This window comes from Chanodichthys erythropterus, chromosome 21 (genome assembly GCF_024489055.1).
Source record: "Chanodichthys erythropterus isolate Z2021 chromosome 21, ASM2448905v1, whole genome shotgun sequence".
NCBI lineage: Eukaryota > Metazoa > Chordata > Actinopteri > Cypriniformes > Xenocyprididae > Chanodichthys > Chanodichthys erythropterus.
The window spans coordinates 28,012,089-28,036,819 of NC_090241.1; the positions used below are offsets into that span (position 1 = coordinate 28,012,089).

Sequence of the window (24,731 nt, forward strand, 5' to 3'; positions counted from 1 at the left end):
TTTGGGGTCAGTGAGATTTTTTTTTTTTTTTAAATAAACTACTTTTGTTCAAAGACACATTAAATTGATCAAAAGTGACAGTTAAGACATTTTATAGTGTTACAAAAGATTTTTATTTCAAATAAATACTGCTCTTTTGAACTTTCTTTTCATCAGTAAATCCTGAAAAAAGCAACACGTTTTCCACAGAAATACTTTAAACTGTAATATTTTAAACTGTTTTGAACATTGCTAAAAATAATGTTTCTTGATCAGCAAATCAGCATATTAGAGTAATGATGCTGAAAATTCAGCTTTGCCATCACAGGAATAAGTGACATTTTAAAATATATTCAGATAGAAAACTGATATTTTAAAATGTAATAATATTTCACAATATTACTGTTTTTACTGTACTGTATTTATACTGTACTTACTAACCCCACATTTTTGAATGGTAGAGTATATGACCAGTTTGTATGGCAATCTTGGTGGTTGGAACTCTTAAATATTTGAATTAGACAACTCCAAAACTCCTTTGATTTGTGTTCTTTTGGGAAAAGGGGTTAAGCTTTAATTAGAGGGTCAGACCACACATAGTCAAATAGTCTTACCAGCTGAGATAATACTATAATTTGTGTTCATGCACTTTTTAAACTCTAAACATGCATGGCTTTGTTTCTCTCCACAGATGGCTTATTTCTTTTGTTAGTCTTGTCTCTCACCTGAAGCTCACATGAGAGTCAATGTAAAAATTTACCTTTTTAAAAATGACCATATACTTGATCATGTTAGAACTGATTCAATGCCAAATATTTCATTTTGAAAGCACTTTATTGACACATAAAACAGCGAGAATGTTCAAGCATTTTTATAATATTACACCTAATAGTCTAATAGATGTTTTTCTCAATATTTATAGACATTATATTTTGTACATAATTTTGATAGTGATTACAGCACACACAATTTATTTTCCGGCTTGCTATGTACATTTAAATAAAATAAATGATAAAAATCACTAAGTGACTGTGACCAGTTTATGAAGAAAAAATCATTTTGGGGACATATGAAATAAGGGGAAGGTAAAATTGGAGTTGAACATTCATTGAATGTAAAAATGAATCATGAACATCAAAAGCTGTTTGATATGCTTCAGTACACGGAGACTCCACAACGAGACGCCTATAGCTGGTTTCATTTTTTCTTTACATAAATGTACTGTGCTAATACCATGGTACAGTGATGGTATCAGATGATCATATCATAGTACTTTGATATTTACAGTATACTATGGTACTGAACACACCATATTAATGTACAATTTACATGGTACTAATAGAATACTAATAAGGTACATGTCCAAAAACATGTTTGTCCAATGAACATGCTTGTTAGTGTTTCTTTTTCACCGTGTGTCAGAGTGTTTAAAGCTCAAATACAGAGAGCTGACCATCGTAGCTTCATCAGGCAGTGACTCCTTCATGTCTATGTGTTTCATGCACATGAGAGTTCCCAATAGTTTGGGGAACTTCACAGTGAAAAGCAGGTAAATACACGGATTGGCAACACTGTTCAGGCTGGCCAGCAACATGAGGATGGTGAAGGTTGCAGCTAAAAGATAAAATTGATATATTGGTTAGATACAAGAAATTACATATGATGACATTCTCAATAAATGCCCCTAAACATCTTTTTAAAAGATGTAATATAAGTCTAAGGCAGTGGTTCCCAACCTTTTTTGGGCCAACGCCCCCCTGTCCATTATCAAGGTCCTTTACCATCCCCCAAACACCATTAGCCTTAATCATGAATCCATTTTCCAAACCGTGTTTTTTTCTTATCCTGAATCACTATGACACACTAATATTAAGAGTTTGTATTGTATATTTATGGGACTATTAGACTGGTTCAAGTCAGCACCGCTGCGGAGTACAGTACGTGAATTCTTGTCAGTGCTTGAGCGCTGGTCTATGACTGGAAAAATAATCGTTGCAAAAGAAACGATACATAGCGTAGCTGACATGTTACGTTAAACTGGCAGATTTTATAATGTTGTAGGCAATTCTTTTGCAAGTAATTACACGTTTAATCTTGTCTTGCCTGGATCTTTGGTGTAAACTCGTGAACGCCCCCCTTTTAAAAATCTTGCTTCCAACACCCCCCGTTGTTCTCTGAACGCCCCCATTGAGAAACACTAGTCTAAGGTGTCCCCTGAATGTGTCTGTGAAGTTTCAGCTCAAAATACCCCATAGATTTTTTTAAATTCATTTTTATTTTACTGCCTATTTTGGGGCATCATTAACTTTGCACCGATATATAGGTTGCGGCCCCTTTAATTCTCGTGCTCCCTGCCCCCAGAGCTCGCGCTTGCCTTGAACAGCATAAACACCGTTCACACAGCTAATATAACCCTCAAAATGGATCTTTACAAAGTGTTCGTCATGCAGCATGTCTAATCGCATAAGTATTGTATTTATTTGGATGTTTACATTTGATTCTGAACGAGTTTGAGGCTATGCTCCGTGGCTAAAGCTAACATCACACACTGTTGGAGAGATTTATAAAGAATGAAGTTGTTTTTATGAATTATACAGACTGCAAGTGTTTAATAATGAAAATAGCGACGGCTCTTGTCTCTGTGAATACAGTAAGAAACGATGGTAACTTTAACCACGTTTAACAGTACATTAGCAACATGTTAACGAAACATTTAGAAAGACAATTTACAAATATCACTAAAAATATCATGTAATCATGGATCATGTCAGTTATTATCACTCTATCTGCCATTTTTCGCTATTGTTCTTGCTTGCTTACCTAGTCTGATGATTCAGCTGTGCACATCCAGACGTTCTGCCCTTGTCTAATGGCTTGAACATGAGCTGGCATATGCAAATATTGGGGCGTACAACCCGACTGTTACGTAACAGTCTGTGTTATGTTGAGATTCGCCTGTTCTTCTGAGGTCTTTTAAACAAATTAGATTTATATAAGAAGGAGGAAGCAATGGAGTTTGAAACTCAGTGTATGTCTTTTCCATGTACTGAACTCTTGTTATTCAACTATGCCAAGGTAAATTCAATATTTAATTCTAGGGCACCTTTAAGTAATTAGAAACAAGTTACAAGGGGTAGCATTATATCATTCAGGACCACTCTCCTAAGATAGGCTAAGTACATGTGCAGAAATATAAACCATTATGATGTAAGAAAGCTGACATATGGACTTGGACACAGTCACCTATGATAACAGATTACTCTAAATTATAGGCTAATTCAGAAACATGCATTTTCTGTTAAGCTGCTTTGAAACAATAGGACTTTTCACACTGCGCTTAACCCCGGGTTATCTTCGTCCTAAACACCGCATTTAAAGTGTAAAGGAGCGTTTCACACTTGTAATTCACATAGGCCCTACGTGATGTATAAACAGTCGTTTCTGTGTATGAGTTTTCTCAGAAAAATTTGATATTACAGTCAGCAATATGTAATATGAGGACGCGCAATGCTAGAAGCCATTATGTAAACGGGTCACGTGCTGTGTTTGTCCTGACACTGCGAATATTCAAATAACCCGGGGTTTAGAAATGTGCAGTGTGAAACGGCATTTACGAATACCCAGGATTAACTGACAGTTATTAACCCCGCGTATATTATGAGCAGTGTGAAACGTGAATAAAGATAACCCAGGATTCAGTTTACCCGGGGTTTAGAATGACCCAGGGTTAACTATTTCAAGTGTGAAAAGCCCTAATATGTAAGTAGGCAATTGTGAAAAGCGCTATACAAATAAATGTGAAATGAATTGAATAATGTAATCGAGTATATGTGTGTTATTAAAAACAGTAGGCTAACATTGTGAAATAGCATAATTTAAAATAACTGTTTTCTATTTGAATATATTTTAAAATATCATTTCTGTGATGGCAAAGCTGAATTTTCAGCAGCCATTACTCGTCTTCAGTTCCATGTGATCCTTCAGTTATTTTAAATTATAATAATATTTGACAATATTACCGTTTTTACTGAATTTATGAACAAATAAATGCAGCCTTGGTGAATATGAGACTTCTTTCAGAAACTTCTTAATTAAAAAAAAATCTTAATTATTCCAAACTTTTGACTGTTAATGTACATAGTAAAACATTTAAATATAGGCTACACTAATTTAGAATAGATAGATAGATAGATAGATAGATAGATAGATAGATAGATAGATAGATAGATAGATAGATAGATAGATAGATAGATAGATAGATAGATAGATAGATAGATAGATAGATAGATAATTTATAACACTTCATGACCCAAAGTGTTTGTTAGAAGACTTTCTCTTACTCTCAGTCGGCGCGTCGGCGTCCCACACAGACCACAGCTGCACGGTAAAGAACGGAGCCCAGCACACGGTGTAGGCGAGCACGATCACCACTGTCATCTTCACGGTCTTAATCCGAGATTTGGACACAAACACCACGTTGCTGGCTCTAGAGGAATAAGAGTGTGGGTGTCCATCACCTCCCTGCTGCTGCTGCGTCTTCAGGTACATGTTAATCTGGAGCGCGCGGCAGATGCGCACCTGGCACACCGTCACAGTTACGATGGGCACCAGGAATATCACCAGTGTCGTCCACGTCACGTACGCTTTAGGTCCCCACGGCTGAATAAACTCTGCCCAGCAGTCGTAGACACCCGGGGCGATTTGAACCCTGGAGAAAATAAACAGTTGAGGGACGCTGAAGACGAACGACACGAGCCACGCGACGCACACGGGCAAGTTCCAGCGCGCGCGCCTCCTCTGGAAAGTCACCATGGGGTTGCAGATCGCCTGATAACGGTCCACCGTCATCACAACTATCATGTAAGTGGAGGCGAACATGCCGACGATCTGCAGATACTTGACTAAACGACATACGAGGTCAGGACCGATGAAACGGTCGGTTATGTCCCACATGAGCTGAGGACACACCTGGAAGAAAGCGACCACCAGGTCCGCCAAGCACAGATGGGTCACAAACACACGCATCCTGGACATCTGCTGTCTCTTTCTCCACAGAACCAGCAGCAGACCGAAGTTCAGAGTTGATGCGGACAGAAAGATGACGCTCAGAAGCGCGATCTCGATTTGAGCCAAGCGCTCGTTCCGGGGTTCATCTCCGGTGACTTCCATCTCTAAAGTTGCGTTGCTTAAGTTTAATGCGAAGAAAGACATTATCTTATTAACTGTAGATCTCTTAAAAATAATTCAAGTTCAGAACCTGCAGTCCAACTGACCCTGTGCACACAAGACAGTGTTCACGAGTCTGCGCATCTTTAGTGTGTGAGCGTGAGTGAAGACTAGAGGTTTTTATATGTGGGTCTGGTGGATGGAGGGTGGGTCTTTCATTCAGAATTACTCATGAACAAAATTGCATTCAGAAATCTATAAGCAGAAAAGATGAACTATGAATTTATTCATTACACAAAGACACTCATTCAGACAGTTATGCTTAATAAATAAGACTAAAAAATAGCCTATCGACTCTTGGTTTCCATGCATTTTGCCAAAAAAATCGTCACTGAAAAGCACTAAAGATTCATGTAAAAACAAAAAACCTGTAGAGACGAAAAATATAAAAATATGCGTGAAATTTAATAATTCCCATTTCTATTGTTTCTGTTGTGGTAGGGGTCCATTTGACCCCACATATTTTTATGTTCAAAATTAGAATTACTGCATAAACACGACATAAATAATGACTACTCTGTCACGACTAATTAGCACACTGAGGTGCAAATTACTACAAGCAAGTGTAATTAGTATAAAAGTTTTTTACTTCGCAAATAGTTTCTATAATTTAACTCGGGAGCACTACAATTTCGCTTGTAGATGCTACATACAAGTTAACCTGTGGCAAATTCAATTGAATGGGTATGATATGGAAAGGCACACACCTCTCAATAAAAGGTTTAACAGCCGAAAATGCACATCAGAGCGAAAACCAAGCCATGAGGTCAAAGGAACTGCCTGTAGAGCTCACAGACAGAATTGTATCAATTCACAGATCTGAGGAAGACTACAAAAAAAAAAAAAAAAAAACTCCTGAAGGTTCACAGAGGCTTGTAGCCTCCATAATCCTTAATAGAAGAAGTTTGGAACAACCAGGACTCTTCCTAGAGCTGGCCTCCTGACCAAACTCTGCAATCAATAGAGAAGAGCCTTGGTTAGAGTGGTGACCAAGAAGCTGATGGTCACTCTGGTTAAGCTCCATGATCATTTATGGAGATGGGAGGAATTTACACTCCACTTATCTGGCCTTTAGGGCAGAGTGGCCAGACTCAAGCCTTTTCTCAGCGAAGACACATGAAAACACACTTTAAAAACAAAAACAAAAAAAAAACAACCTAAAGGACTCTCTCAGACTGTGAGAAACAATATTCTCTGGTCTGATGGACCTCAGTTCCCAACCAGGCACTGCTCTTCACCTGTACAATACCATCCCAACAGTAAAGTGTGGTGGTGGCAGTATCATGCTGTGGGGGTGTTTTTCAGCAGCAGGGAATAGGGGACTCGTCAGGACCTCGGACAGGGCAGAAGCTGAACCTTCCATCAGGAAAATGACCCTAAGCACCAAGATAAGACAATGCAAGTGTGGCTTAAGGACTACTCTGTGAATGAGTGCTCACCCAGTCGAACATCTCTGGAAAAACCTGAAAATGGCTGTCCACCGACATTCCCCATTCAATCTGACAGAGCTTGAGTGGATCTGAGGAGAAGAATGGAAGAAAATCGCCAAGAGCAGATGTACAAAGCTTGTCACATTATAACCAAAAAGACTTTGTAAAGGTGTAAAGGTGCTTTAACTAAGTACCGAGTTAAGGATTTGAATACTTATGCAATGTACTTATTTCAATTTTTTATTTGCAGTGTTAATGATGATAGAATTTTCTTTTTGGGTGTACTATCCCTTTAATTTTGACACCTTTACATTGTCTTTGACTCTTGTAAAGCTGTGGAGATATATAAAAACAGTTAAAATTAGAAATAATGAATGGGAAAAATGATGTGACACAGCTTACCCCAAACATTCATCAATGTGAAACCATTATCATATTGTCTTCAAAAATAATACTCAAATATCAAAATTATTACTCAAGATCATCCATGGACTTAAAGCAAGACATCACGTCTCTGTAATACTTGATGTGTGCTACTTTATTTCAAAGTAAACACCTGAAGTGTTGGTTACATAACCATCTACTAACTATGAACTGCTGACAAAAGGAACATAATTTTTCCTCATACTGAAACCATGGCTACGTCTTCATATGCGAAGATGTCATCTCTGCAGGAGAGCTAAATTACTCTCTTGACTATAATAAATACTCCACTTCACTCTTCTGAAAGGGCAAAATCCCACATCAAATAAAAAAAAATTGAAATGAAACTGCATCCCGTCATTCAATTTAGATGCATCCTTGTTCAAACCAATTATATTAATGAATAAATTAATGATATTATGTCAAACTAAAATCACCATTTATAAAAGGAAAATGATAGGGAACTTAATTTATAAAACTTCAGAAAGAACGCTTTTTAGAGAGTGATTATGATGCCCATGGTTAAGTGTCGGGGTAAATGCTCCATTTGTTAAGCGTTCTAAATCTCACAATGCATGTTTTGATATTACAAGACATTTTCTGCATCCCAAAAACAGCCATTACATACTCCCAAGATAGCAACCATAGATATTCCTCAGCCTTTGGCAGCATTGTATCTGCAAAGCCACAGGACAAAATAATAAGTGTTATACAAGTGCTCCATACAGCCCTGATGGCTCCTCTGTTGACACTATGGAGGTGCAGCTTGTGTACACGGACTCGTAATGCATTATAGAACATGCATGCAGAGACAATAGCACTTCTGACACTAGTGTGTTTCCTTGTCTGACATCAGGATCTGCTGAGGTTGGCCAAAAGTTCCTCTTTGCTCATCTGATAGCGGCTCTTCTTCCACACGTCCCTAAGCTCCTGAAGGATTGTGCCAATCTCTTTACCCGAGGTAATGCCCAGCTTGCGCAGGTCATGCCCACTCACAGGGAAGCGGGGGATGGACCACTTTCTCAGCTCATCTAAAAGTTTCTTTTCTCCCTGATACTTCAGAAGCTCCAGTGCTTTACTCTGGGAGTCCGGCTCTCGAGACTGCAATGGGGGAAAAAATGATATACTGATATATATATATATTTATTATAGAGTAAATTTTGTCATAATGATTTGTTGTAATGATTATGGGGATAAAGCGGGTCTTCCTAGTGTCTGACAAACATTTTTCTGTATGTCAAAATGATTTAAATGGATTAAGTTAATGTACAGCAACTGATGTACTGACATTTTTGTACTAAATATTAGAGGAAATGTACATACATCAATAATGAAATCTGTGTACGGTTTCAAGCTGTCGTGTTGATCCTGTCCCTTAATGAGATCTTGTCTGTATCTGACCAGAAAGAGGCCCAGGTTTTTCTCTTCTCTGGACAGCTTCAGTCGTAGATCCAGTTTCTCCACATCCTCCTGGCTTCGGAACAGAGCAGCCAGGATAGTCATGGGTTTAGGAGAGCTGTCTTGAGCCCTCTGCCAGACCTGCTTCATCTCTCCAACATTGCCATCTGCTGGAAGACCTGCAGGGAAACACACAGCAAGTCAGAATATTTATATGTTTTAGTCTTAATCTATAATCTCATCTATTCAAATATAATAAAATATATAATTTAGTTTAAATTAGGTTCACACCCAGATATATTTGTTTTCATAAAAAAAAAAACATTTACACTATTTTCTAACAAAAAAATCTTGTGTAAAAAACTTTTAGACAAAAATTGTGTAACCACAAGGTAATGTTTTTCTTTTTCTTTTTTCCTTTTTACAATCTCCAAAAGTTAAATTGCCCAATTTTATGCTCCACAATTGCGTTTTTAAATAGAAGATAGATGATTCAGAGAGAGCAGTTGTTATGTAGGCTATAGGTATGAAACAGCTTCACAAACAGTCTTTTCAACCACACTTTTGTTACAATAATTCTAATCGTCACAGAAGTACTGGGGAAAAGTTTATAGTTTGGATATAAAAACACTGCTGTCTACTGTAGCGATCAAAATAGAGTAGGGACGGTTGCCTTGAACCGAGCCCAAGTGCGTTTGTAAATCACCATTTGAAAGTAATGAGGCTTCAAATAAACATTGTATCAATTACATTGTTACACCAGTAGGTGGCGACAAGTGACTGTTAAAAATGTATTTGTCATTGACTCAATCATTCATTCATCCAGTAAAAGAGGCTGAGCATTGCTAGACAGACCAACCACACCCTATCCTACCCATAACCCTATCGCTAAACACAACTCGACCCATTAGGTCCAAGAAGGTGGAGCTGGACTAGGACAAGCTCCAACCATTACATCCAGAGAGGATGACATTTGTCCAGTAATGAGACAAGTGAAGTCTTTAGGAGTAATTGAATCATTCACAGATTTAAAAAAAATATAAATAATAATAATTAATTCAAATAATTAAATATTTTTAAATAGGCTGCAGCTACAATTTGTCAGAACTAGGGCTGCACGATTAATCGCATGTGTTTGTCATGCGTGTCTCATCAGTAAAGCCGGTTCTGTGATTAGCGGTAAATGTCCATCACCTGCTTTCAAATGGAGCGGCACTTAATATACAGAGCCGTAGTTCGCGGACAACCTACGCAATATCGCGTTCATAATCGAAGGCGATTCATCTGCGAGTATGAACGCGATATTGCGTAGCTTGTCTGCGAACTACAGCTCTGTATATTAAGTGCCGCTCCATTTGAAAGCAGGTGATGGACATTTACCGCTAATCACAGAACCGGCTTTACTGATGAGACACGCATGAAAATCTCCTGGGATTAATCGTGCAGCCCTAGTCAGAACCTCTATTATTTTGTTTAGTTGTCTATAGAATCGTGGGAGAATTGTGATCTCTATTTTAAATTATTATTCTTCTTATCCAGAATTATTCTCAATTTATCCAGCACTAAAAGACAGATCAATGACAGACAGACAGACAGACAGATAAATAGTCTTAATCTTTTCAGCCACAGTTAACAAATATCTCTATTTCTTAGTTTCTCACCTGTGTACTGGGCTAGGCCTAACTCATAGACAAGGTCCAGCAGGTGACCAGCATGGTTTCCAACCAGCATCTTCTTCAGCTCCACCCAGATCCTCTCACCTGAGATAACAGCCAGTCCTTTGGCATTCTCTCTTATTGCCTCCAGAGTCTCAGGTTCATGTTGCCCAGGCTCAGCTGCCACCCGCCCATAGAACCTATAGAGCAATCAGACCAAAAATGCAAAGATAAACCACAAGAGCCACTCATAGGCTAAACAGTGGACTTCAGTGTTCATTAAAAATATTTACAACATTTTAAACTATTATAATTTATTCACCTTATCAAAAAAATGTATTTCTTTCCAACTACTTTCTATCAAGATACTGTAATAGCATATAATTACCTGAAATATCTCAAAATTCGAAGGTAGTCCTCTTGGATCCGTAGCGAGGCACTGCCGACAAACCTTACTTTCTTGTTCTTGAGGTCTTCATATCCTTGGAAATAATCATATAGAGTCCCATCCAGCCCTTTAAAAACACAAAAGGCCAAATATTAATGATTCCAAATCCTGTAAAAGCCAACTTTAAATTAAAGAGGAATTCACTCATTAAATTGCAAGGCTCATTCAGGTGAAATATCTTACCAAGAAACATGGAGTTTATGGTGAGATCTCTGCGCTCTGCATCCTTCTGCCAGTCAGTGGTAAACTCCACTTCTGCGTGCCGCCCATCGGTCTGCACATCCACTCGCAAAGTGGTCACTTCAAAGTTCTCGTTATGAAGCTATATAATGTACCAAAACAGATCACACTGCAGAAGTTTAAAAGAGGCTTGACAAAAGGTCAAATGTTTTAGGAATATCAATATAAAATTCTTCACTTTACCCTGGCAGTAATGGTCCCATGTTTCTCTCCTTTATTGTTTATCATCCTGACTCCTGCTGTCTGGAACATGCCCTTCATTTCCTCTGGAGTGGCCGTGGTGGCAAAATCTACATCTTCAGGCCGGTTTCCTGACAGAAGGTCCCGCACCGCCCCTCCTGCAATCCTCAGCTCAAACTGGTTCTTTTCAAATATTTCTATATATCATAAAAAAAAAATCATGTTCCTTGGTAAAGTAAATAGCATTTTATACGAAAATGGTAATCATTCAAAAGTTTGGACATGGACACCTGACTGAATGTACCATGTTATGTTATAGTTTTGTTATGGTGACTTTACTATTATTGTAAAATGTGAAAATACTATTAACAGACAATAAGTAAGTGTGTACAAACTTCTCACTAGTACTAAGGTAATGGTAAAGTGAGGATATCTTCACTGTATCAAGGTGCCACCACTAAATTTTTCTTTTATAAGGGTGATAATGGCGTAAGATAAAGTGAGCTTACCAGCAAGGCCAACCAGCCCGTCGGTAAATAAAGACTCAAACTCTTTAGTTTTCAGTTGCATTGTGATTAGTGATCTGTGACTCCACGTGAGATGAACTCGGTTGATAAACCTGGGGTTAAGAAATAATTTAGCCCACATCGGTGAACCTAAAGGCAACAAAGTCAGTGTCTGTAAATTTCCCGTCATATAATTAATGCTGTAAATACGTATAAATGGTAGATTAAGTTAATATGACTTCAAGTGACTCTTCCAGGTTAATTCCCAATGTGATGGATACACAACGTGAAATTACCAATGATAAAAACACTGTGAGGTTATAATGAAAGGCGCAATAAATGTATCAAACGTGACATAAAATACTTAATATTTATTCACCTGAGGGAAAACAACATATGCTATTTTAGCACATCCGTAGTTTCACTCACGCCGTGAGCAGCCATGACAGAAATTCGCAAGGAGGCGTGGTCAGACAACACGGTGTTTCCGGGACAGCTACGTAATGACACTAACAGCCAATGAAAATGGTTTATTTGCTTTTTTTCATGCTCCCACCCAACACGCTGCCTTTAAAACATTTACATCTCTTGGCAGAAAACGCTTTTGGATGTTTTAATTAAATTATGTTAATTAATGTTTATCAGTCAAGTCCTACGTTCACCATGGCTTCCCGAATCGGACATGTCCGAAACAAACGGTTCATACTTCAAAGGAATCGCGCGGAATTATTCATACCCATTCGTGATTAATGCTGCGTCCCAATTCGCATGCTATCCGTCCTAAATAGTATTGGAAATTAGAATTAATGTGTTCCAAATTGTAGTATGTTGAAATTAGTATTCCAAAGATACCCGGCAATCTGTTTTATGAAACAGTTCAAATGTTTCATTTAAAAGATCCGACTCAAGAGAATCGTTTGTTCGCGAGTTGATTAAATCAGGCTGTAAACCTTAAACTGTATGCGAGGAGCAGGACAATAAAAAGCATTATCTGTTTGATTGAATCAAGTCCTAAATATTCAGACATGATGGTTTGTTTACACTTGAAGTAACCGCCCATTTAAAGCGCATCGCGAGAGTGAGGAAGTGACAGGCTAGTGCATAAGCAGTGAGCAGCTGCTGGTATCCGGTTAGTCTGTTTCAATGGCTAAAGTGGAAATCGCCCCTTTGAGAGGCTGGGATGATTTCTATCCAGGCTCAGAGCGCTTCGCCAAACCAGACACGCGAGATTTGGCGAAATGGAACAACAGAGTGGTCAGCAACCTCCTGTATTATCAAACAAACTATCTGGTGGTGGCAATCGTTGTATTCCTGATTGTAGGGTAAGTCCAATAGTCTTGTTGGTTAATTTAAGCATTCATTCTAAATATGGGATTTAACTGTAAACAGAATAGCATTTCTAACATGTCTTGGACACGTCGACGCAAACATCGTATTACAGAAAGTATCGCGAGAAGCAATATCCTGTTAAAACTGTACATTCAGCTTTAAATGGCCACAACTTTAAATGCACTGTTACTAATGTTCTGATAAAATCAGCGTAAATGAGTTTTAAAAATGGTACTATGATAATAATGATTTTTTTTTTTTTTTTGGATATGTACCATCTTGGAGTATATTGTAAATAATGCTACATGATAATTGCAATCTTACAGTAACGTTACCTACCTTGATATTATCATTTGATACCATCATTATACCTTGGTACACTACTGTACTTGTACATAATGTTTTGCTGAAAAAAAAAAATACGTTGGGATAAACTTTCAAAAGTTTTTTTTTCCTGTCCAAATTAGAACATGAAGCCATTTCTTCCTAAATATAGTTAGTGGACACACATAGTTGCATTGATATGTGGGCAGCTGTGTTTCTAAGATGAATGCCAGTGTAATGTCTGGGAGATTATCGTTTGGTTCTAATATTATAGCTAGTTGCTAAGTCTGAACAATATTTAAGGGTGTAATCACATGACACTGACCATGAGCAAAGAGCACGAGGGCAGTATTTAGCAACTCATTTCACAGTCATCATTCAGTCATCAATGTCTATTTCTAAGTTTATTATTTAACTGTCAAGTTTATTAGTTGTTTTATTTATTTTCAGACCAACATGGTCCAGACCAAAATGCCTCTTTTTGTCAGCAATATGTGTTTACATTGTGTTTACACTTTATAGCCATTAGGTGTCACCATTGACATGCTTGTATTCTCATAAAGCTAGAAGGATGTGATCTAGAACAAATTCAAATGAGTTTTTGGGATAACAAAGGGAATATTTATGTGTACAATCCTTTTTTCTTTTTTTAGAAGACATTGACGCATAAGTTTAAAAAAAAAACTGAACTGTAGTATAATCACCATGATTTTGGCCTCAATAACATCCTGTCACCAGTCAATTCTATGTCCATACAGGTTCATGAACCCTGTGAGCATGTTCACGGGTGCAGCAGTGATCGCTTCTGTCTTCATTGGCTCTGTATGGGCAGGGGAGAACAAGGCAATCATCAAAAAATTCAAGAAAGAGAACCCGGCCTTGTTTGTTTTCCTGGTGATGGTCGTGAGCTACTTTCTCATGTCACTCTTCGGTGGAGTTATGGTATTCCTGCTTGGAATCAAGCTACCACTTCTGAGTAAGTTTCTTAAGAAATATCCTTATCATTACCATAGATCATTGTTAGCGAAAAATGAAAGGAGGAAAAAAAAAATTCTGTCTTGACATTTGCAATTCAACAGTGATTGGATCTGCCTGCATTGACACCATTGTATGCGAACTGAACTGAGCTGGATGATGACATCACTGTTTACTCTAGTGCTGATATAAATGAACTAAATTAATAACTATTGATTCTTACAATGGAATGAATCAATACTGAATTTACTTAAGATGGATACTGACACCACTTTCTTTAAGAGCTGCTGTGTAGCCAAAATCATTTACCAGTTATCACTGTAAAGCTGCTTTGACACAATCTGTATTGTTAAAAGCACTATATAAAAAAAGTTGACTTGACTTAAAAAGTTGGAAATTAGATGGAATGCAAGAGTAAGGTTGTGTGTCTTGAAAAGTAAAAACTCCCAACAGTTAAAAAACTCCCAAAGTCTTTAACACGCAATGAAACATCTGGAAGTTTAAAGTGCTTTGTCATTTTGCATTTCAGTGATCTTTGCACATGCATCGCTTCGCCTCCGGAACATGAAAAACAAACTGGAGAATAAGATGGAGAGCGCTGGACTCAAGAAATCACCCATGGGGATCATACTTGAAGCACTGGGTCAACAAGAAGAGAACTTCAGCAAAATTCAAGACATTCTGGAGAGCAAACTGAAGAATGAACTCTGTCAATAGTGCCTTTCTGAGGTTCTCACCAATACATGAAGGAACTGCTTTCAGCTGGCACAATTTGTGAAATCCACTCTGTTTCTTCCAACATGTGTATTTGGCAAAAAAGAAAGTATTTTTTTCGCATTAGTGTTTTCTGTAAAGGGATGAACAAATTGTACTGAAAAAAAGAGTGTTTTATAATGTTTGTTTACATCTCAGGTCAAATGTAAGAGGATGCAATTCAAATCTCATCTTTTAAAGATCTTTTCTTTCTATGACCTGTTGGGTAATGTGTCATATGTGTGCATAATGAGTTCTTTTCTTTCGAAATAGATTTATTCTTACATTAAGAAAATTTAAAGTATAACATAAGATGTCATCAGGTTTATAAGATTTAACATCTCCAATTTTTCTGCAGTGTGATGATAACTGGAATTCTGCGAATGAAAGAGCGCATGGTCTGGACTAAAAGTAATGGCAACTGAAAACATCTTATAATGAGGTACAATACTTGGTTGAAGAATGGCTTCTGTTTGTTGTGTATGTGAACTTTATTGAACATCATATTGCTGTTTGTTAAAGCAATTAGTAATCCTGCACTACAATGATTTACCATAGGAAAGAGGGTTTTAGACACTGTGTTTTTTTTGCATCATGCCTAAGATCATCTCTTACATTTGGTAAATTATTGTAATGCACAGCCTTTCATGGCGCAATTTTTTGTTGTCACCTATTAAGTAAAATAAGTCAAATGTGAATGTCCTGTGATGCTATACTCCTAATCTATGCAAAAAGTGTTAATAAAATCACTATTTGGTACAATCATGTGTTTTATTTTAATCAAAGTTTGATTTACATTGAAATCAAATTAATTGCTGTGGTTTGTTTGTTTTAACGCCATGCCAGCTTCTGGCTATATTCATTAAAAATGGTATCAAAAACTATTTCAAGTTTTTAAAATCTGTTTTTTATAAAACTAAATTTGGTTTAAAGGTGCCAATGAATGGAAAATTGAAATTACTTGGCATAGTTGAATAACAAGAGTTCAGTACATGGAAATGACATACAGTGAGTCTCAAACTCCATTGCTTCCTCCTTCTTATGTAAATCTCATTTGTTTAAAAGACCTCCGAAGAACAGGCGAATCTCAACATAACACTGACTGTTACTTAACAGTCGGGATCATTAATATGTACGCCCCCAATATTTGCATATGCCAGCTCATGTTCAAGGCATTACACAAGGGCAGCCAGTATTAACATCTGGATCTGTGCACAGCTGAATCATCAGACTAGGTAAGCAAGCAAGGACAATAGTGAAAAATGGCAGATGGAGCAATAATAATTGACATGATCCATGATAACATTATATTTTTAGTGATATTTGTAAATTGTCTTTCTAAATGTTTCGTTAGCATGTTGCTAATGTACTGTTAAATGTGGTTAAAGTTACCATCGTTTCTTACTGTATTCACGGAGACAAGAGAGCCGTCTTTATTTTCATTATTAAACACTTGCAGTCTGTATAATTCATAAACACAACTTCATTCTTTATAAATCTCTCCAACAGTGTAGCATTAGCCGTTAGCCACGGAGCACAGCCTCAAACTCATAGAGAATCAAATGTAAACATCCAAATAAATACTATACTCGCATGATCCGAAGCATGCACGCAGCATGCATGACGAACATTTTGTAAAGATCCATTTGAGGGTTATATTAGCTGTGTGAACTTTGTTTATGCACTGTATTATAGTCGAGAGTTCGGGGGGGCAGGGAGCGCGAGATTTAAAGGGGCCACACACTGAATTGGTGCATAGTTAATGATGCCCCAAAATAGGCAGTTAAAAAAACTTAATTTAAAAAGATCTATGGGGTATTTTGAGCTGAAACTTCACAAACACATTCAGGGGACACCTTAGACTTATATTACATCTTGTGAAAGAACGTTCTAGGGCACCTTTAACTTAAACATTTCCTTCCAAAGTGTTAACTGAATAAAAAAGGTTTCTCACAGGATTAAACCCGGCACATTCTAATAAAACATGCTCGAGAGATAAAGTATTTTGACAAAATGAACATGTTGGTAGATCTTCTCCTAATTAAAAAGCGTGTGTCATCCTGGAATGGTCTATATGGCAAAAACAATCTTGTCCCATTGATTTAAAAATGATAAAAACTTTCCCAACATTGGTTAACGGCTGTGGTTAAAGGTGCACTCAGTGATTGTATTGTTTTTGCTGTGCTGGTTTTTGAAATACACTTTTCACGTTCAGCCATTATCAGTTTGCTCTGAAATCAAGTGTTTGAAAACAGTGGGGTTACAGTGATGAAACAAGTAGAAGTCGGTCATGTGATCTCAACATGCTGGCCTCATGCAACCTGGTCCATGTAAAATAAATCTGCTTTATTAGCTTTTTTATATGACTGAAGTCTTTATCTCCTTTGACTTTAACAAAAGCATTTACTTCTTTAAATGTTAGAGTTTTAAAAAAATAAAAAAAATAAAACAATTCAAAGCATCAAACAATGGATATGCTGAGCAAAGTATCCTAAAACACTTTTCAACAGCTGCCTTTCATTACAGACTCGCAGAAGGACGGAACTTGTGGACGTACTTCTAAGAGTGAAGAGTCTTTAAAATGTAAAATCTTGACAGGAATGACTTTAAAGGTAGCTTATCGCCACGTCTGATTAATCCACTGTCATTCTGTTCCTCTCTCTTATTCTATGCAGTAGATTACAGGGTGTTTCAGAGCGGCTCACAACATCTGTGCAGACTTACCTGCAGTAAATCATGCTGCATTCCTGCTGAATCAGCAACTTCACTTTCATGTGTTTACACTTAAAAACAGCCCCAAATCTGAGCTCTTTAACCGAGCACTTTAAAATGCTGAGCAAATAGCTAAGGAATATAAAATAGATAAGTGAATAATTACAAATTGTTGAGCACACAAAAAGCAAATGTTTTAAATATTGTTGGGAATATTGTTTTCTTATGTTAAGTGGTTTGTTGCAACCAGGCCCTTTTTTTTTTGAACCAGGGATGGGGTTCAGATTTTCTTTTGCAGCAACAGGGATAGGGTTATACAGGTGGTAATTAATTAATAATTATAACTAAGACTTGGTTTGTTGTAACTAGTTTTTTTCTTGCACAGGGAAAGAGTTTTATTATCACTTTTCAGGCATTCACAGTAGAGTTAATGATCTCTAGGAGAAAGCGACCTTCAATGGCCGGTTGCTGACAATATAGCCATTCATAAATGAAATAGCTATAACAGCATCATCTATTGAGGAATTAGGTCATAAAAATGTAACCCATGCTCTGGTTGTTCTTCACCTTCACCTTTGTGCTGGTGACACATCTAAAAGCAGAAAATAATACAATTTTCTCTATACTTTTAAAACTGCTTTTAGACCCACTTGTGGAGACTGTCACTTGTGGCCATAATGTATATTATATTGATATTTTATACTTACACTTATAATTTTCCACAGCTTATGTTGTTTTTTTTTATGTTGTAGGTGACTTTGTTTCTTCAGTAGAACACAAATTATGATTTTTAACTCTAACCGTTGCGGTCTGTCAGCCGTATAATGTGTGTCAATGGGAACTTCTTTTATAAGAGTTAATAAAACTTGCATAGACAAATCAAAAAATTAAACCCTGCGGCTCATGACGACACATTGATGTCCTAAGACACGAAACGATCGGTTTGTGCGAGAAACCGAACAGTATTTATATCATTTTTTACCTCTAATACACCACTATGTCCAACTGCGTTCAGCATTCGCTTAGTGAGGTCTGATCGCGCTCTGACAACGGAAGTGATGTCTAGCACTCATTGAAGTATAAGCGCGAGACATCACTGTCGTTGTCAGAGCACGATCAGACCTTACTAAACAAGTGCTGAATGCAGTTGGACATAGTGGTGTATTTGAGGTAAAAAATTATATACTGTTCGGTTTCTCGCACAAACCGATCGTTTCGTGTCTTAGTACATCAATGTGTCGTCACAAGCCGCAGGGTTTAATTTGGATTTGTCTGTTGTGTTTTTTGACTCTTATAGATGGAATTCCCATTGACTCACATTATATGGCTGACAGACCACAACAGTTGGAGTTAAAAATCATCATTTGTGTTCTACTGAAGAAACAAAGTCACCTACATCTTGGATGTGCTGGGGTAAGCAGATAAACATCAAATATTCATTTTTGGGTGAACTATCCCTTTAACATTAGTTAGACTATAGTAAGATTTATGTATGAAGGTCTCTGAAATACACCTACAGTGATGGAACTCTGTCTCTGCCGCTACCCTCCCCCATCTCCAAAGGTTAAACATGACCTCATTTCTAATGACCTTCAGGTGTATAAGTTGACCATTGTTACAAAATTTTACACCACCATGAAATTACTGTCTTCAGTTCACTGAGGATTGGAATAAAAGAGTGTACAAACACAAAACCTAAGAGCTCAGAAGATGCAGCAATTCTAAAGGGTGTAACTGTCAACAGTAAAAGTGTGTGAAGAACAAAATGTCCTGAAGTGATTTTAGATGAGCAGTTGTGTGGTTATACAGGCTTATTTATGCACTGACACTTTGGAAAAACTAGGTAAATAAAACACCACTTGGTTAGTCAGATGACCGTATTACAACAATATTATGTCTACATACTGTGAAGTTTAAGGAGGATGAGTAACCACAAACCCACTTGACAACTGGAAGGAGTATGTGTGTGTGTGTGTTTATGAAGGACTAATAGATGGCCATTGTTTGCATGGGTTTTGAGTCAGCTGCGGATGACCTGGCTGATATCTTTGTACAGCTGGTGGCTACAAGAGCAAAGGGAGGTTAGACAGAAGGGTACAGCTGCAGCACAAACATCCCAGCATACATCAGGAGCAGTGTAGGGTGGACAGCCCCGGGCCACAGTTCATCAGAACAAAGCCTCTGTATCTCTCTCACAGCCAGGAGCAGCGGGCGATGTGAGGAGAGACAAATGACAAAAGAGCTGTGGGGTGAATTTCATGAAGAAATCTCAATATAAAATCAAAAGAAAAAACGGGAATTTAGGCCCTGCTTACATTAGTGCTTTTTCGTTTTAAAACGCATAACTTCTGCTTCGATTACTCCTGTTGTTTACACTACTCCCGCGTTTTCGACGCTAGAAAACGGAGACTTTTGAAAACATTCGCGTGGCTGCCAACGCTCTAACATGGAGATTTAGCTGCAATCTTTGCATTGTTTTAAAGGTGCACTGTGTCAATTTTAGGAGGATCTATTGACAGAAATACAATATAATATACTATGTTTAGGTGTATAATGAACCATTATGTTTTTATTACCTTAGAATGAGCCATTTATATCTCATACACCGTGGGTCCCCTCATGTTAAGTCGCCATATTGCGCCGGCATGTTTCTATTTGTGTTTAATCTGTTTTATCTGTGTCTAACAAAGGGTTATGACAACACGTTTGGTCTATCAAGATGATCTTTACAAGTTAACAACATTTATAGATTTTGAAGCCTAAATAAAGTCGTCAGATATAAAAGGCTAACAGTAGGCTAAAAACGGACTACAGCACACCATGGTCGCGGATCAACGTCGTCACCACCAAGCTTCCTCAAACTTTATTTAGAAAACAACTTTATTTAAAAACATGCTCACTGATTATGATCTGTGCTGTTATGAATACTTATCCACTTTTTCATGAGAAATGCTGTCCAAATGTCCCGTTTTTAATGACGTCTAAAGTCCCCGCCAAAGGAAGTAGTCCCTTTTAGCAATTTGTTAGCAACCGCCGATTTTAAGACACAGGAAAAGTTTAAACAATCACAAGCGGGTTATAACTGGTGTGTTTTATGTCATATATCAAAACCTGAAAGTATTTAGAGGCTTTGTTAACCACAGACCTTATTTCAGGCGATGTGCGTGAGTTTCAGATGAATTTACAGGTTTAAACATAATTACATATGACTCAGAAAAGCCCTGACATTCGGTTCTATTTATTTAATGAATCATAATGCGATCGTATTATTCAACGCTCTATTATTATGTTTGAGATATCAACCACTGGTCAATGACCATAATGTTTGTATAAACTGTATGTAACAACTGGTAAAATGTACACCTAGGTCCGTAATGATACCTACACTTAAATATTTTCTTCTCAGCCATGTCATCTTTTGTTCTTGAGCGAAATCTCCTTCCATCCATTGTCTGACTGGCATTTTGCAAGGATTCCTGGGTAGTTAAAGTGTGCGGAGCCTGCATCTATGCAGGCTTTGCGGAAGACCGCTTCAAGGGTACAAAGGGGGCGCTGCTGAGCACACTTCAGAGTGTTAAAATGCTGAATGGAACGGCCTACAGACTCGTACACTCGGCGAGCACGCGCAATTTAAGTCCACGAGACCGAAAGTCCACATGAAGTGCGCCATTTGGGACAGGGCCGCTGTCTCAGACAACAGCATTTTTGTCCTATGTTGGCCACCATAGCTTCTCTATATTGCAATTTGCAATCTCACCGCTAGATGCTGCTAAATTTTACACACTGCACCTTTAATACTGCAGCTACCTACATGCCAGAGGCAACTGTTTACATTTCTACGCGCATGACCAGTGTGCATGAATGGTCATGTGACATGCATGAACGGTCATGTAGTGTAGATAGAGATCATTTCTGAAACGCTGTGGAAATACCTGTGTAGACGAGGGTGTTTTCATTTTGAAACAAAAACGCACTAGTGTAAATAGGGCTGGGTAAAAAAATCGATTTTTCGATTAATCGTTTTTTAAAATGTGGCCGATTCAAAATCGATTCTCAAAGGCCACGAATCTATTATTTTTTCCATATTTATTTCCGCAAACATTGAACGTAAGATTAACGTTAATCTAATTATGAGTCTTCTCCACTAGATGTCACCCTCTTATTTGCCTTGCGTGATGTCACCAAGGAGCGAGAGGCGAACCTGTCATTCATTCATTCATTCATTCATTCAGTGCTTAAATGGCAGTTTCAGGTGCTTTGTCGACGTTGATGCCACCTTCACATAAATCGAATCGAGAATCGAAATCAAATCGATTTGAGAGCTTGTGAATCAAAATCGAATCGATTTGGAACATCTGAATCGATACCCAGCCCTAAGTGTAAACGTGGCCTAATATTTTGCGCAAAGAAAATGTCTAGTTTTAAATGTAATCTTTCCCCCATTTCAATGTGAAAAAACAACATCATTACTGTAATGCAGTAAAAAAACATCCTGCCCAGACAAGATGAAATTAGACTGAGAATAACACATATTGTAAAGACTTTATCATAAAATATGTAATATTATTCTTTTTTTATATTACTAATGGATGACCTCTGGATTTTTTTTTACATTTTAGATTAAAATATGGTAGTCCTATGTTATTTTGTATTATATTTAAAAAATATATATATCTTGTGAGAATGACAGTGGCTTGTGTGCAAGTAAAGGATGAAGGTCAGAAGGCACAAACTACATAGAGATTTTTAAATGGACCAAATCAAATTTAATGCATTTTAAATTCTGTTTTATTTCTATTAATCAGTCCAAGTGTGAACATAAATATGTGCATTCTGGATATTTATCAAAGGTGTAGCATAAAACGCAGGCTAGGCATATGATCTGTTCTTACCTCATTATGTACACAGATGAATGATTGCTTATCTTTAGGGGAGTGGCTCGTGTGCTCAGTCGGAGTTTTAAAACATGTTCTTCTGGTTTTATACTCCATGCATGACTGATGACGAGCTGCTTGGTCTCATGAGAATAATGCCTCTGAAGTGATGGAGAGTGTGTATAGCTGTAACGCAAGTGGTGGTTTTTACGCGAGAACTTTAATTCAACTAAATTTTCAGCAACAATTTTTTTTTTTTTTATAATGAATCTCTTGTACCACTACTTGTAAGCTGCTTTTTTGAATGTCTGTAGAATTAAATGAATGTAAACAGTATTACATGAAATGGACTTGTATTAAATAACACAAATGTTAAATTATCTTAATAGTCCTAATGGTGAGTGTTATAAGCATCATGCTCAGTCAAGCTCACAACTTCCTTATTGCATCTCGGCAGGTGGTATTTCCTTATGAAGCCATAAGAAGGTTATATTTCCTATTATAAACACTCCATCAAATCACCGATTCTCAATATTGACAAAAAACAAGGACAATACATGTCAGTTTTCGCTTTTAATTCCAATGAATTTTTTTTTTTTAGACAATTTACTAAGAACCAGCTTGAGAAATCCAAACTATATATTATATGCTTTCAAAACAAATCTTTCAAAATAAAAAAAACAAATCTCTCTAAAAGGTGAAAAATGTATCAAATGTTTGTACAGTATTTACAAATACATTTACAGTTCCCTTCTGAAGAGAAAGAGAGATGCAGTGTGCTCGGTCATGATTTCCAATCTTTCAGAGTGAACAAAGTCCATTAGGGTATAAAAGTGCAGTATATGGTATTGTACCCTGGCTAATATGAAAACAATTATACTCCCATATAATCATGTTTCAATAATTAGAGCTGTTTAATCCATTTAACAGGATTAAAAAAGTAACTGAATACTTGGCAATGGCTGACGCAACGTAGAATGTCGACAGCCACGATTTACTAGTACTTGGTATGCGTAAAAACAGAAATACTTTTTGTGACTGGTCCAAATGCTAGTTGCACACTAATCAAAAACAGCATTGCTGGTTGTGAACCAAATTAAAATGGTACACAAGTGTAAAGCCCAGTACAAAGCCAGAAAAGACTGTTATTGTGAATGCACTTGAGAAAATACTGAATGAAAAAGTTTTTGTTGCACCATCACATCCCAAGTACTTTCAGTTTATGTACAACAACAACAACAACAACAAAAAACACTGTAAAAAGTTTGTTGAGAAAAGATAAAATCTGCATGAACAACATGAACAATCCGAGTGTGAAAAAACATTGCAGAACATTTTGGTGAGGGTTTTACACGTACAAAAAAATCTGTTTTCAATCCTTCATATCATTGTTAGCTTGTGCCTGATGAAACATTATGTTGCAAAATCCTTCAGTGTCACACAGTGTATTGAGGGTTAGACAATGTACCCAGTTCATTCTGCCCACAGCATCGTAAGTTTCCACAGCAGCTGTGTCTTGTAGGCAAAGTGCTATCCCATAGTTTGTTCACGAAGAGAATGCATTGTCCTTTTCTCAAGTCGTCTAGCAGGAACAACTTCACACGCATGTTTTAAGGCTCTCCTCCGGCAACATTCCTAACTTCGGAATTCATTGCCATTAATAAGCCAATGGGATGAGAACAAGGCACATGAGAGTGAACAGGAAACAGGTTCTCTCATTCTTCTACACTATGGTTCCAGGTTTGGAGTCCTCATGCCAATACAGTGTCTGCTGGTCTTCAGAGTCAAAACTGCTGTCCATTGGGCTAGTCGTGTGTGAATCATGGTGGCTCACGTCTATATAGGATCTGCAAATAGAAAAGAAAGTAAAAAGTTTTAATAATCTACATGAAATATGGACAATGACTTACAAATACGTTGATTTAGTGAATATTTTAAACCCCAGTGGCACATAGTAAATATATAAATACAACACCAGATATACTAAAACCCAGAGTCACGGTCAATGCTTTTGCAGGAACAACAATGTTACAAAAATAGTTTCTTGTGCGGCTGGTTTTGCAGCATTATGTGCAAAGGGATTCAGTATATCTGGCCAAGAAACTGGCCTTGTTTCCATAGTGATGATTGTTTTTGATTATTTCGATTAATGCATGTCAACTTGTTGAGTGAGACACAACATCACTGAACAGTGTTAAACACTCACACACCTGAAGCAGACCATACAAAAGCACACACGTATGCTAGTCAAAACTTGCACACAGCAATCAAAAACATGA

At 37.3% G+C, this 24,731-nt stretch overlaps 4 protein-coding genes across 11 annotated transcripts in view; 1 reads left to right on the top strand and 3 right to left on the bottom strand.

Annotated features, from left to right (window-relative positions):
* Positions 1-1,387: 1,387 nt before the first annotated feature.
* Positions 1,388-5,190, bottom strand: avpr2b.1 (arginine vasopressin receptor 2b, tandem duplicate, 1). Its single transcript, XM_067373556.1, has 2 exons — positions 4,320-5,190; positions 1,388-1,593 (listed from the first exon to the last, which is right to left on the bottom strand). Exons 1-2 carry the CDS (start codon positions 5,188-5,190, stop codon positions 1,388-1,390), a joined length of 1,077 nt encoding a protein of 358 aa, XP_067229657.1.
* Positions 5,191-6,866: 1,676 nt separating this feature from the next.
* On the bottom strand, positions 6,867-12,052 carry trnt1 (tRNA nucleotidyl transferase, CCA-adding, 1). Of its 3 annotated transcripts, none has more exons than XM_067373960.1 (8): positions 11,865-12,052; positions 11,489-11,598; positions 10,983-11,176; positions 10,743-10,881; positions 10,500-10,626; positions 10,118-10,311; positions 8,382-8,635; positions 6,867-8,159 (listed from the first exon to the last, which is right to left on the bottom strand). In XM_067373960.1, exons 1-8 carry the CDS (start codon positions 11,879-11,881, stop codon positions 7,911-7,913), a joined length of 1,284 nt encoding a protein of 427 aa, XP_067230061.1. In that variant the 5' UTR covers positions 11,882-12,052; the 3' UTR covers positions 6,867-7,910. The 3 variants fall into 3 exon arrangements, with proteins under 3 accessions (XP_067230061.1, XP_067230059.1, XP_067230060.1); XM_067373958.1 differs by having other exon boundaries at positions 11,489-11,635; positions 11,865-11,961; XM_067373959.1 differs by having other exon boundaries at positions 11,489-11,635; positions 11,915-11,954.
* Positions 12,053-12,484: 432 nt separating this feature from the next.
* On the top strand, positions 12,485-15,723 carry arl6ip5a (ADP-ribosylation factor-like 6 interacting protein 5a). 2 transcript variants are annotated; one of them, XM_067373961.1, is made up of 3 exons: positions 12,485-12,807; positions 13,897-14,114; positions 14,643-15,721. In XM_067373961.1, exons 1-3 carry the CDS (start codon positions 12,629-12,631, stop codon positions 14,828-14,830), a joined length of 585 nt encoding a protein of 194 aa, XP_067230062.1. In that variant the 5' UTR covers positions 12,485-12,628; the 3' UTR covers positions 14,831-15,721. The 2 variants fall into 2 exon arrangements, with proteins under 2 accessions (XP_067230062.1, XP_067230063.1); XM_067373962.1 differs by having other exon boundaries at positions 12,586-12,807; positions 13,877-14,114; positions 14,643-15,723.
* A 7,300-nt stretch (positions 15,724-23,023) lies between these two features.
* Positions 23,024-24,731, bottom strand: part of frmd4ba (FERM domain containing 4Ba) — a 51,923-nt gene continuing 50,215 nt past the window's right edge. For 2 of the 5 annotated variants that reach the window (XM_067373489.1, XM_067373486.1), the window contains one exon: positions 23,024-24,299. In XM_067373489.1, the coding sequence (XP_067229590.1) occupies positions 24,176-24,299 (124 nt within the window). In that variant the 3' untranslated portion in view covers positions 23,024-24,175. The remainder of the gene's footprint in view (positions 24,300-24,731) is intronic. The other 3 variants (XM_067373487.1, XM_067373485.1, XM_067373488.1) reach the window with 2 other exon arrangements.